Source organism: Rhincodon typus, chromosome 40 (assembly GCF_021869965.1).
Source record: "Rhincodon typus isolate 14 chromosome 40, sRhiTyp1.1, whole genome shotgun sequence".
NCBI classification, from domain to species: Eukaryota; Metazoa; Chordata; class Chondrichthyes; order Orectolobiformes; family Rhincodontidae; genus Rhincodon; species Rhincodon typus.
Window position 1 is genome coordinate 2,535,023 of NC_063371.1, and position 14,097 is coordinate 2,549,119.

Here is a 14,097-nt window from a genome sequence, read left to right on the forward strand (position 1 = left end):
ACGTCAGCCTTCCTGCTCCTCTGATGCTGCTTGGCCTGCTGTGTTCATCCAGCTCTACACCTTGTTATATCAGAATCTGCAGTTCCTGCTATCTCCCACAACAACATTTTCAGGTAAAAAGCGGGGGGCTGATCACCTCCTGTTGTGACCTTGTCCACCCTTTACCAACTCATATTTCCTTTGCACCCCAAGTGCACCTTTCCTGGTGTCCCGCCCAATAACTATACCTTGCTCCTGGCCAATATTTATCCTTCAGCCACCAGCAGCAGAAACAGATCTAGTTACCTGATGATTATGCTGTTTGTGGGAGCCGGCTATGTGCGTTTCTCACATACCAACAGTCACCATGCTTCAAAAGCTACTTCATGGGTACAAAAGCGCTTTGGGAAATCCAATGATTGTGAGAGGTGCTAGACAAATGCAAGTCTTTTTTCGTCTGCCGTTTACCATCTCCTACTCTCCACATCATCTACTCTGTGTATACGCATCTTGTCTGTGTATATTTCTCCCCCAATCCTCATTGCATTGATTCTCTACCATGTCCTCCAGTACCCCTACACCTGACAGCTGTGGCTCCAGACATGCTCCCTCACCTGCCAATTCTTTGCCTGGTTTCTGCTTCCCGAAACAGCATCTCCTCCCTGTTCCGTTCCCTCTGCTTGCTCTCTAAATCCAGAGTCAGGAAGGAAGCAAGTACACAGCCCAGTAGTGTGTCTGAATTTTATATGTATCCTCCTTTCATCCTCTTCCTCATGAGATTATATTCTATGCTCAGAATTCCACAACTTCTTGCATTGGGCTTGGCCACGAGTTGGACCTTGTAAACAAAAGGGCTGACCCAGTTATCACCCATTCGATCCAAACTGCTCAAGCCTCACTTTGGGATGGATGTGAGCCTTTAGGTTTCATTGATCAACAGTAACTTGCAGTTGCAAGGTGCCTCATAGGAGTACTATTAAATGGCAAAGATGAGTGCAGAGCCAGAGCAGGAGATACCGTGATGGACCAAATGGTCATCTTCTGCGCTGTAGCATTCTACAGTTAGGACGTATGACCAAAATCTCAATCAAAGAGCTATCTTACGGAAGGGGAGCAAGGGAGAGAGGTGCAGCAGTGTAGGGAAGGAATTCCAAAGCTCACGACCCAGGCAGCTGAATGCACAACAGCCAATGCTGAACCAAAGGAAATGGTGGGAGGCTGGAAACGGAGATGCCAGGGGATCATGAGGCTGGAGGAATAGTGGTGGAGGGAGCCAAGGGTTAGAATTTTGAAACTGATCTCCTCCATAAAGTAACAGTCATCAAGAAACAGCAATCCTAGCTGCAATGAGTAGGCAAGATGAGAAATCAGAAATCAATGATGAGACGACATAAAGTCTGTGGAGTGATTAAGGGAAGATGAGGCTCGGGAAAAGAGTGAGACAGAGTGGAAGGTGATGCTTGAGTATTAACGCTACATTGGTGAATACATAAAGTTGCTGGTTGGACGATAATCTCATGCAGCACAAAAACATGTTAAGAAAGAAAGACCAGAGACATGTTTTGCCCAAGAAGCAGGTGATACTAAAGGATCTGCTCCAGGATCATCCCAGAAAGTCGAGGGATCAAAGGCTAAATTCCAGGTCACTACTGTGAACAAAACTGAGAGAAAAAGAAATGTTAGAACATTCAAATAATGTGTGGTTTTCAAAAATGAATTCCTGGAACACTTTCACCTATCAACCATATAAAGACAAGGGTGATGAGGAAGAGGCTGCTTGATCTAAATTCATCCACTGACACTGGAAAAGCAGAGCGCTGAGAGGACAGACCAAAGATGGGGTTGGGATGGGACAACAGGAACAATATGACGAGCAACATGTCCAATCAGTTGGCAATCAGAATTCCAAAGACCGTCCTGAAATAGTATTAAACCTTGGGTCAACAATCACTTGAATGATGAGTGTCGCTCCAATAACACCTGAGAAGTTCAACACCATCTAGGACAAAGCAGCCCGCTTGATTGACACCACATCCACAAATGTTCACTCCTTCCACCACTGACGCTCAGTTGCAGCAGTGTGTGCCCTCTAAAGATGCAATGCAACAACTCACCAACTGTCCTTTGACAGTACCCTCCAAACCCACACTTTCTACTACCTAGACAGCAGACGCACAAGAACAACACCACAAGCAAGTTCCCCTCCAAGGTACATGCCATCCTGACTTGGAAACGTATTGTCGTTCCTTCACTGTCACTGGGTCAAAATCCTGATACTCCCTCCCTAAAAGCACTGCATGGGTTTCCTTTCAACACAGGGACTGCAGCAGTTCAAGAAGGCAGCTCACCACCACCTTCTCAAAGGGCAATTAGGGATGAGCATCAAATGCTGGTCCAGCCAGCAACGCCCACATCCCGTATCATATTTTCACAAACCCACTCACATATTCCATCCTATTCAGGGACTTAATCCCGAATGTGACGACCTTAATGGAGCTAATGCTGCCTTAGGCTAGACTGTGTGGGGAGTTTAGGATGGTCCAGTAAAGGCGGGGAGGTCTGTTCAATGTTTAAGTGTCAAAGTAATTGCACCATACCGAGGCGAAGGAGTGACAGGCAGCTTTCACAAATCTGCAAAATGTTTTGCTTCAAACAGTCCTTCATGTTAGCCAGCTCCGTTGTGCATGAAAAGAAAATTTAATGCTGTGTTCAGGTGAATCTGTCTGCCTGTTGCAATTTGTGCTATGTGTTTCTATGCAAGCTAATATTACCAAGCAGAGCAAAGCTTGTGCTGCACGCAAATTTTAAATTCAATAAAAGCTTCAGCAAAGGCCCTGTGTCTGAGCACTGATCATTTTCCTCACTTCAACCCAACACAGCCCCTCACTTGTAACATTGTCTTCTGTCTCTGACCCCTTCTCATCCAGACACCCTTCCATCAAACTGCTCCCTCCACACCTGAGCTTGCGCTGTTGTGTTCAGTTCTGGACACCAGATTTCAGGAAGGATCTGTCTGTGTGAGGGCATGGCCCAGTCAGCCCTGAGAGCCAATATGTTACTAGTTGAAGGTACAGGCCAGCTCTGGATGTCAACAGTTCTAGAAGGAGCCAGGAGAGGACCTTCTTGAAAAAGATAATGTGTCGTGATCTGAAAGGTCAAGCCTTCTCCTACTGCTTGCTAACACTTTGGAGGAGGTTTACAAGCATGGTACCAAGAAGCAACAGTTTTGGTTATGTGGACAGTCTGGAGAAGCTGGGGTCGTTCTCCTTAGAACAGAGAAGTGTGAGGGAATATCTGAGAGGTGTTCAAAACTTTGTAGCATTTTGATACAGCAGAGGGGGATAAAAAATTGTCCATGGCAAAAGGGCCAGTATCCAGTAATAATTAAGGTAATACAGAGAATAGGCTGGGGCTATTTTCCCTGGAGCATCGGAGGCTGAGGGGTGACCTTAAACTAGTTTATAAAATCATGAGGTGCATGGATAGGGTGAATGGCCAAAGTCTTCTCCCCAGGGTAGGGGAATTCAAAACTAGAGGGAATAAGTTTAAGGTGAGTGGTGAAAGATTTAAAAGGGACCCAAGGGGCAACTTTTTCACACAGAGGGTGGTGTGTGCATGGAATGAGCTGCCGAAGTGGTGGAGGTGGGTTCAATTACAACATTTAAAAAGAATCTGGATGGGTACATGAATAGGAAAGGTTTAGAGGGATAGGGGCCAAATGCTGGCAAATGGGACTAGATTAATTTAGAATATCTGGCCGGCATGGACAAGTTGGACTGAAGGGTCTGTTTCCATGCTGCTCATCTCCTAGACTCTATGGCATCATATTTTAAAAAAAAACCTGCCACCATATTGAAAGACATTTACAGTAAGCTGAGTTAACTACATGATGGACTACTCTTAACATGTGAAGCTGAACACTGCATGGCCAACACCAACAAATACAGATTTGCTGCTTATTTATTCATTGTGTTTGCCGGATCTTGTTGTGCTCAATCTAGGTGCACTCAATTGAAAGTATTGATTTGTCAGCACGTCAGCCTTTCGAGAAATCTGACTCTAGCCACTGTCTCTCAGCATTCCTGCAAATTCTGCCTCTGTCAAACACAGGTAATGCTCACACTAATTAACTAGCGGTTATCTTGTGAACGAGCCAGGGATCTTCCCCTTTTACATACCCAGGAACTCTCACCTGGCCAGGTCAGGGAGGAACAGCGACATTGATTCTAAATAACACAAATCCTAGTAGTGAACCATGCAGTACCCCCACTGGTTACAGCCTGCCATCGGGAAAATGGCCCATTTATCCAGCTGTCAGTTTCCTGTCTGTTAACCAATCCTCAATCATAGTATAGATGCAGTACAGGAGGAGGCCATTTGCTTCTTTGTGCCCATACCAGCCAAGCCCAATATGGTACCTCCAACCCCATCAGGAATAATTTTGTGATATTCTATAGTGTGGCACTGTACAAAGGTCATAGAGTGAAGAAGGGAGTCAGTCAGCCCATGCCAGCTCTTTGTAATGTAATCCAATCCTATTTCCGCACCCCCTCCCCAGCTCTCTGTGGCCCCAAGAATTTATTTTCAAGTGCAAATCCCAATTTGTTCTGAAATCATTCATTGTCTCCGTTGGCAACACCCTCATGGGCAGCGTGTCTGTCTCAAAGAAAATCTTCCTCACAACCCAGCCACATCCCTCGACCCTGATCTAAACCTGTCATTATCTTGTACACCTCGATCAATCACCCACCTCATTTGCCTTAGCTCCAAGAAGTACAATCACCAGCCCTTAATCGAGTGCTTTTCAAAAATCTCAATACATTGCAATCACCGTTCCACCTTTACTGACTGAACATGCTCACAGAAGCGTCAAGAATTATCTCCCTCTCATAAATCCTGCCTAATCATATGGTGATTTTTATACGATGTGATCTGAATAAGGTAGTTTTGATTGGGATTTCATACCCACAGAGATTTATTTTGGAAATAACTGTAAGTGAAACATTCTACTAAAAAAGCCAACAAGACATCTGAACAATGTTAATTGGGAGTCAAATCTAATTAAATCTGAACAAGACTCAAGTGTTTGAGCCAACAGAGGCTTTCAGATACATTATCAAGGTGGAAATGCTCCAAAACATTCTTTGGTCTCCCCCCTTCAATTTCAGCAGCTGCTATATTTGGAGTCGGCCAGTCTCAAGTGAAACATAATTAATTTTTCACTTTAGCACAACCCTTCAAATTCAGAGAAGGGCCTACACCCACAGTGCAAAGCTGAGCCACTGTACTCTGATAGCACAGAATGAGGCAACTCTGGGCACAATGTTGAAAGAATTAATCCTCAGCATTCACTTAGCAGCTACAAGCTCACTCTGGCTTGGCTTTGTTTGCAACAAGAGCTCTTGCATCTCAGGCAATGCATGTATGCTGCCTCGATTCTGTAAAGGCACTTGTCAATGCCTCATAGCGCAGTCAGGTCTGCAAGTCATGATGCCATGGGATCAGTGGCAAAGTCTTAGATTTGGACTGAGGCACTGTTGGGAAGTAATAGAGGATGGTGTGCTTACTACAAGGGACTCAGTGCAGTGACTAGTAATACAATGCAATGTGTGACAATCGAAAGGCAGGCAAGGCCAGTGAGAGAGAGAGAGATAGTAGGAGGGTGCTGCTAAGGAAGAGAAGGTGTGTTGAGTGCCCAATGCTATTTTGGGGAGCAAACTGGCATGTCCAGGTAAGGTTGTGCTTTTATAAATCAAAGTGAACGATGCTGATGTTGGGTCTGGCCGTGGAACTTCTAGGGGAGGACAAGTGAGAGCTTAATTCAGGTCTTTAAGCACCGCATGGTCCATATCATGGAAGGATGTAGTTTTGCCCTTCATTTATGCTGAATTCTCCCTAGATTTCCACATACTTCAATCCAGGAAAATTCAATGGAGACCCCAGAAGACAAAGACGGCTTCAAGCAAGCGATGAGCTTGAATCTTGATGGAAAACTGGATGGAGCCACAGGAACCTTACCTGGGGCTGTCACATCCTTTGGTATCGCATTCAGCTCCACCACATGCTGGTGCTCTTGTTGCACTGGGTAAAGTGCATGTTGATATTTCAACATATACCTTGCCATCATCTCCATTTAAACAGTGCTGCAATAGACAGAAATAAAAAGCAAACACTCCACCTTTGAAACAAAATCAGCTGGGGAACACCCAGGGTCACGTGATGTGCTAAAAAGCTACATAGCAGAAGCACCTGCTGATGGACAGATCTTGCACAGTGTTGATGCTAATGTGAACAGTGCGTAGTTAATATTCTGAACCGATCATTTGGTCAATTTGCATTGCTATTTTCACATTAAAACAGAGGCCCCATGTGGGGTTGGGGAGAATATGAAATATGTCGCGGCATTATTTCAAGCAAGAGCACAAGGAATCTTCCCAGTGTTCTGGTCAATATTCATCTCTCAATCAACATGACAAATACAAACCATTCTGTCTGTGGGAGATGGTGGTGCGTAAATCTGGCTGCTGTGCTTACTACAACAGTCACAACACTTTAAAATGCTTCAAAGCAGGCATATCCTCTTGCCCATGGAGTGGCTTGAGCCCAGACCAGTCGATGGCAAAAACAAGACCACAAAACAGGGAACAAATGCAAAAAAGAAAAAGCTGCAGCATTTATTTTTATTGGGGCTTCAAAGAATGAACTTTCAAAGCTTGTCGGACAAAAATCGGCACGATCACCTGGTGCACCTTCTCCCCCCGCCTGACCACACCAAACCAGGCCGAATCACAGCTTTCCAGTCCACTGTCTGCCAATGCACTGCCCTAACGCATCACAGGCAGGCAATCCCCATCCAAGGCTCGGCGTGGCTGGAGGTAATACTCATGGTGATCTCAGGGATGTCAAAACCAATGCTGAACTGTTAAAATCAGCAGCGTGAGTTAACCAACTTGCAGCTCTTGCAATAAACGCTGCTTCACTGATATTTTTCCTTGCAATCCCCACAGACTGAATAGAGGAGACTGCAGCCCTGTCTGTGATAACTTGTGGAGGCCAGCACCTGAATATAAACTTCAAACTGCAGCACTTGTTTGTATGCTACCATATTTTGTTGAGGGGGCAGTTTAAGTGCCTTCCACACTAGCCCCCTAACCTTTCACGGTAGAGGGTCCCCACCCTCCCTCACCAATGCTAAACACTATTGACCAATGGAGAAAGAGCAGGCAGCTAGCCTACTCCCTACCCTCTGCCAATAGTGCTCTAGCCAGGGAGATGTACAAGGTTAGACAGCACTGACTTAGCAAGGGCCCCCCTGGAAGTGCCTGGTCACAGTTTGACACCTCCCTTGACAGCCTAGTACCCTTCGGTGTGGCAGGCCAATGGCCTGCTACTTTGTGGCTCATGGTCGCGGTCAAGTGACATCCATTGAATGTCAGTGTGCGAGACAGAGAGAGAGAGAGAGAGAGACAGGAGTTTCACAGAAGTCCAGGGGCCAGTACAGAGGGCAGCTGCACTGACTTGTCTTTCATGCTGTTTGAAAGAAAGCTATGTACGCCCATGAAAAGGGGATCATACCACAGCTTCCGGTAGTCTTCCCAAAAGGAATCTCTCACAACACTGAGTCCTTTTTTTGTTTGAAAACACTGCAATACTGAGTCGCTTGGCGATTCCCAGTCATTCGCTGCACTTGAAGCATCACATATCATAATACAAACGAGTCATTTCAGCCGTTTTTTTTTTCATTTAAAGTGCTGAAATTTTGGAAATGGCTATGTTCCTCGTGGGAGAATTTTTACAGTACGATTAAAAAAAAAGAAAGTTGCAAATTCCCAAGTTCCTTGGTTCGCCTAGGGTTCAGATCATTTCCTCAAGTGAAGAGTGTCCTGGAACTTGGTGCTGGTGTAACGTGCGTGGAACCCCTTCTTGTTAATGGTGTCATCTGTGTGGAAGCGAATCATGATAGAATCCCCGGCAGAATAAATTTCCTCAGGAGGCTGCAACAGAAAATGTTGACCCATCAATAGAGGACTACTGTTGATATCTAACTGCGCCTACACCCACTCCAGTTCTTACTGTCCTGTTTACTCAATGTTGCTGCTGTCTCCATTACTCCTCCTTTAACCCAATTGGTAAGATAAAGGAAGGCAGGTAAAGATCAATGGTACCCCATTTGGGAGTCTCAGCAATTTATTGTCTGCAGCAAGATAAACTCAGTTGACTGGGAGTTTGAGCAAACCTGCTGCACTGTCCCTGCTGTCCTTCATTTAGCTGACTCCAAAAAGATTGTGTGTGTCGCTGTGTTCAAGCACGTGGATAACCTTTCCTTCATTCTTTCATGGGATGTCAGCGGCAGTGGCGAGGCCGCTGTGTGTTGCCCATCCCCAACTGCCTCTGAATGGAGTGCCTTGCTGGGGCCATTTCAGAGGGCAGTTAAGAGTCGACCACATCGCTGTGGGACTGGAGTTACATGGAAGCCAGACTGGGTAAGGATGGCAGATTTCCTTCCCTCAAGGACATTAGTGAACCAGATGGGTGTCTACAACAAGGACAGTTTCGTAGTCACGTTACTGAAACTAAATTTCCATTCTAGGTTTTTTAAATGAATTGAAATTCCACCAGCTGCCACGGTGGGATATTTGCAGGCATTCATTGGTCTTGTGCTGTAGAGTGTAGTGTTCCCACTTATGAGCTAGAAGCTCTGGGTTTAAGACCCGCTCCAGGACTTAATGGCCACCATGTTCATAACATGGCCAGACAGGTTAATTATCAACTTATCAATCTTTCCGATACATTTATGGCAGGTGATTAAAATGGGAGAGCTGCCCAATCAGCCAAGCTCTGTCTCTGGGGATAGGCCTGTGTCAGGAAACACTAGCTACATAAACAGGGATGAGTGCAAGCTTTCTCTGCCTCATGCACCAGGCAGCTTCAAAGTATGTGTGCTTGTACACACATCTGTGAAATCTTATCTGCGCACTTACCTCACATTCAGATGTGCTGTGTGCATATGAGCATATGAACACCTATAGACGAATGCACATACATGGATAGGTGCATAATGTCATAGTGTGAGAGTTCGTGTGCGAGTACATTTATGTATGTGAGTACACGTATGTCCTCACATATGAGTGCATGCCCAAACAGCAGTTTACCCTGCTCTTTGCTCAGAGATGAGCTCATGGATGATGTGTTGAGTGAAGGGCACATGCAGACAAGCCTCCCACCCACTGCATGTATACACCTCCCAGAAGCACCGTACGGAATTTTAAGTGTAGGGACAAGGGGTGGGAAGAACTGCAAACAGTGAGAGCAGAAAATGAAGATCAGAAGTGGGCTGCACTGCAACTGACATCAGAATGCAAGGAAGCATGGATAAAGGTTTCGCCATTCCTTCCACAGGTAGGGGATTTGGTGATGGGATGCTATTCAGGGTCAAAAGGGAGATGGCTGGACCCACTCGGTGGAGGTGGTTGCTTTTGGCACTTGTGTGGCGCAAATGTAGCCTGCCAGTTATTTGTCCAAGCCTAAATGTCCAGGTCTTGCTGCATCTGGGCTCTGGTTTCTAGGACGGTTGGCAGGTCCATGCTAAACTGGGGTGGTTTCACAGTGTTGGGACAGAGAACCAAAAGGTATTGGGAAATCGCTGAACAGACATTGTGAGCGCTTACCCCGGAGCCACAGAACCTGCCCAGCCTTGGGGCAGTATCATCTGAGCCATCAAACAACTCCATGTAATCGTAGCCACAGTCTGCCTCCTCCTCGATCTCGAAGGTCTGAAATATCAGCTCAACCCCGTAGCCCTCCTCAGCCCGGATCACCCACTGGCAATCGGCTCCTCCAGGGTAATTGTTATCACCAAACTGCGAGTGAGAGTACAGGTCCTTGGTTTTCACTTCGGCCTTCAGCTTGCCCCCACATTCTGCAGAATAAAATACTGCGTATAACACTGGTCTCTGGATAGAAACTTCCCAAGATGGTTAACTCCTCAACTGTATCACTTGCTCAATGCCATCGCACTATTTATAGTTTGCTATTTTCCTTCACTAGACAGCAACAAGATCCTCCCCAGCTTGGACTACATCCCGCTTCGTCAGGGCTGTGTGTTCACCTTCCTTCAATTTACAGTTCTTGTCTCAATGGGTTGCACTTCACACAGGAAGCTGGGGGAGGGCTCAAGGCCCACGGGGGAACATATACAAGGTTGACACCAAAACACTGCTGCTCTGTCAGAGGCGCTGTCTTTCAGTTGAGACCCTAATCCAATGTCCTGCTTGCCTTTCAGGCACCCCAGGGCAGAAAGTCATCTAATCAATTATCTACCAGATTTTAATGCGTTGAAATGAACACAGCCTTCCCTGCATTACAAAATTGACATCACTTCATTCTGCTTGGTGCTATTAAGTATATTTGCTGCTTAAGGCTATCAAGGTTTTATGGCATAGGAATGGCCATTCAGTCTATGCTGGTTCTTTGTACAGTTTTCCAATCTGCCCCATTTCCCTACATTACCTCTGCAACCAACTGTTGGTGGGGAATGGTGCTGCAGCAGTCCTCTAGTATTTTGACCAGATGACTATCCATGCATCAGGTCGCAATGTTACTGGATTGCAGGGGTGAAGTGTGTGTGGAATCTCTATTAAGTTCAGTCCTCTCCTTACCAACTAACACTTAAACCAAAAGTCAATGCATTGCGACCAGCATTAGGAGCCAGCCTAGCTTTCTATGTGGTTCATCAGTTCTGACTCCATGCCATCCCACCCGAGCTGCTGGGAGCCCATTATTTTACAGCTTCGTACGGCTCCGAATTGCTGCAGATCCAGTATAAGTGCTTGTGGAAAAGTCAATTGCTGTGCTTAAACTTGGATGCTTGCCCAGAAATTAAGCCTTTGCTGACTGACATCCTCCTCACTGTGGCTAAAATTTGTTATAATATAAGCTCCTTTTCTCAACTGCTTTGTCCAACCAAAAACTCACATTTAGTCTGAGAGGACATTGTTAAATGCATAATTTGAAGACTGCAACCTACGTGCACGGGTGAGGTGACCCAGGGTGAAGCAGAAAAGACACAGTGAATCGCATGCATCAATGCCCTTCAGTAATTCCATTTACCAACACTTCCCAAAGCAGTTCAAATGAATAAAAGGAATTGTCTGTGCTTTGGTTTGGCTTCAAATCACGACGATTCAAATAACTGGAGAGATGCATACAGTAATAGCAGACATCTCTTACCTGAGGTGTGAGTAGCTTCAAAGCCTTTTTTCTGTACAGAGTTGTCAGAGAAGAATTTAATGAACATCTTATTGAAGGTGGAGATGAGGGGTTCTGGCTTCTTACTACCGCAGAATCGGCCAATAACCTTCGCTTTCGAGTCTTTGCCATCGTAAAGCTCCAAGTGATCGTAAGCACACTCCTGATGCTGTTCAATATCCAACTCATTAAATGCCTTAAAAACAAAAGCAAAGAACTGCATGTTGCCCAAGGTTCAAAATTCCAAGTTTCAATACTCCATGTACAAGTCTCTTCTCAGAGGAGAGAAGGCAATGGGGAGATCTAATAGAGGTATTGAAAATAATGAAGAATTTTGAGAAAAGTAAATCTACAGAAAGCATTTCCAATTGGTTGTTTGATAAGCAGAACTTGAGCACTTCTGAAACAAACCCAAAAAGAAACTGACTTGCCAACCAGTTCACACAATCTTCTCAGCTGTATAAATTGTCATTCCCTTGGGGTTTGGCATTCTTGCAATTGTGTGCTGATGAGCGCTTAAGGAAAAATTGCGACAACATGTTGCTTTGTTTCCGAAGGCAGGAGTGTTTGTAACCAGGGGGCAGAGATTAAAGACAACTTGACATAAAAATAAGCGAGATGAAGTTTTTTTCTCATTCAACATTATAATTTACGCTATTCTGGAAGCTGGTGCCCAAAAGTATGGTGGAAGCAGATTCAATAATAACTTTCAAAAAGGAACTGGATATACTAGTGAAAAGAAGAATGCCTTAAGATTTATGGGGAAAGTGGAACTAAATGGGAAGACCTTTCAAAGAGCCAGCATAGGCTCAATAGGCCAATTGGCCTCTGATGACTCTCCAGAGCTTCCAGGTTGTGAATGGAACTGGATCAAAATAGTAAGCCATTTGTGACTATGTAGGATTCCAATCTGGTCCTTTAATATTGATGATTCTGAATAGGTTTGCAATCTTATGCCAGTCTTGGATGCACCCCCTCAATAAAGAATATTCCTTACCAGTTTAACCCGGTGCCCAGGTGTAGTTGTGATCTCCCAGGTGCACTCCTTCCGACTTGTGTATTTATTGGGCCAGTTGGGGCTGGTGATGGTGCCCGAAACGCTGTTGATCTTGTGTTCACATCCAGCTGCAGTCACAGGGACATAAGATCATATGACTGAGGAACAGGAGAACACACCTTGAGCCTGTTCTGCCATTCAATGAGATCATGGCCTTAACTCCACATTCCCAAACAGCCCCTTTGACTCCCTTGTCGGTTGAGAATCTGTTAAACAGTGTGGAATCTAGTTAAAGACCCCACAGCTACTCCCTGGGAAACAGGATTCTGAACACTAACGACCCTCTGAGAGGAGAACATCCTTCTTATTTTCATCTTAAATGGAAGTCCCCTTTGAAACTGTGCTTTCTAGTTCCAGGTTTCCCCATGAGGGGAAACATCCTCTCGGTGTCTCCCCTATCAAACCCCCTCAGAATTTTATACCTTTCAACATGATCACGGCTTCTACACTCCAAAGAATGTGGCTCCAATCTACTCAACCTTTCGTCGTAAGAGAAGTCTTCCTCTGAATAATCAATCTAGTGAATTTTCTTTGAACTGCTTCAACACCAAAGTACCTGAACACTCTCAAAATGAGTGAATGGGAAACAGTCCTGCTTGCAGGGTTGTCTGTTATAATAGTGAAAGAATGACTGGCAGCCAGAGGCTCTGCTTTGGAAAATACCTGCTCTTTGCGAACGGCATGGGTCAATGCACACGAGCAACCTTGCAGCAGGCACAAACCATTTGTATCCTGCAACTATCATCCACTGACTGAATTTTGCTAGAGCAACAATCCTGCTTCAATCGGAAGACTCTGCAGGATCGCTCACAGGTTTGAAGATTTTGTCCACTGTCTCCCCTTCGTTAGGAAGCCGGGCGGTGTCGATTCTCACTCCATGAATTAAAACTGTTGTGACATTTCCCACCCAGGGGGTACAGTACACAGTGGTTCGCGTGCACCATGCAACACTCCCTCTTTACAACAGGCTAGTTTGAGCTCTCAGTGCCCTGCTCTATCTCATGGGTGTGTTGGGAGTCAAAGGTCACTCACCTTCCTTGCAATCATGCTTGTTCTCGTGAAGCATGAAGCCGCTGCGGCACTGACACATGTAACTCCCAAAAGTGTTGACGCACTCATGCTGGCAGCCGCCGTTATCCTTTGAGCACTCATCCTTGTCTGGAGGGAGGAAAAGCAGAGAAACTCAAAACAAAGTCTCCACAGCTCGGACACAGTCTAAAACTTTATCCCCACAAACGGTCACCCTGGGAGCCCTGCCCCTCTGTCCAGTTTGCCCCCATTCACTGTAACTTCCTTGTTGTCCACTTTCAACAGAAAACCTCAGTAAAGGCACATTACGGCGAAGTTATTCCAGCCCTGATCTCTCATGTGGGCGCACAGTGTCTTCATCAAACAATCCCAGCACAGATACAGGATGGAGTTAGATGCGGAGTAAAGATCTCTCGACACAACATCAGAAATTGCTGGAGAAACCCAGCAGGTCTGACAGTATCTCTGGTGAGAAAGCAGAGTCAATGTTTCAGGTCCAGTAACCCTTCTTCAGAATTGATTGTAGCTAGGAAACAGTGTTATGTATGCTGAAGACAGGAATTGTAGAAAATCCCTACAGTGCAGAAAGAGGTCACTCAACCCACTGAGTCCGCACTGACCCTCCAAAGAACATATCACTCAGACCCAGACCACTACTCTACCCCATAACACCCCACTTGCCTGTAATCCACCTAGCCTGCATCTCTCTGGATACTACAGACAGTTTAGCACAGCCAATCCACATCTTTGGACTGTGGAAGGAAACCAGAGTACCCAAAGGAAAT

At 45.5% G+C, this 14,097-nt stretch overlaps 2 protein-coding genes across 2 annotated transcripts in view; one reads left to right on the forward strand and one right to left on the reverse strand.

Annotated features, from left to right (window-relative positions):
* Window positions 1–6,068, forward strand: part of LOC109911455 (phytanoyl-CoA hydroxylase-interacting protein-like) — a 42,222-nt gene extending 36,154 nt beyond the window's left edge. Inside the window, exon 5 of the mRNA XM_020510769.2 lies at window positions 5,879–6,068. Within this exon, the coding sequence (XP_020366358.2) occupies window positions 5,879–6,068 (190 nt within the window). The remainder of the gene's footprint in view (window positions 1–5,878) is intronic.
* Window positions 6,069–6,628: 560 nt separating this feature from the next.
* Window positions 6,629–14,097, reverse strand: part of LOC109911454 (bone morphogenetic protein 1-like) — a 115,198-nt gene continuing 107,729 nt past the window's right edge. The window contains exons 17-21 of the mRNA XM_048618704.1: window positions 13,316–13,441; window positions 12,224–12,351; window positions 11,209–11,422; window positions 9,648–9,898; window positions 6,629–7,973 (exon numbers count right to left, since the gene is read on the reverse strand). Of these exons, the coding sequence (XP_048474661.1) occupies window positions 7,839–7,973; window positions 9,648–9,898; window positions 11,209–11,422; window positions 12,224–12,351; window positions 13,316–13,441 (854 nt within the window). The 3' untranslated portion in view covers window positions 6,629–7,838. The remainder of the gene's footprint in view (window positions 7,974–9,647; window positions 9,899–11,208; window positions 11,423–12,223; window positions 12,352–13,315; window positions 13,442–14,097) is intronic.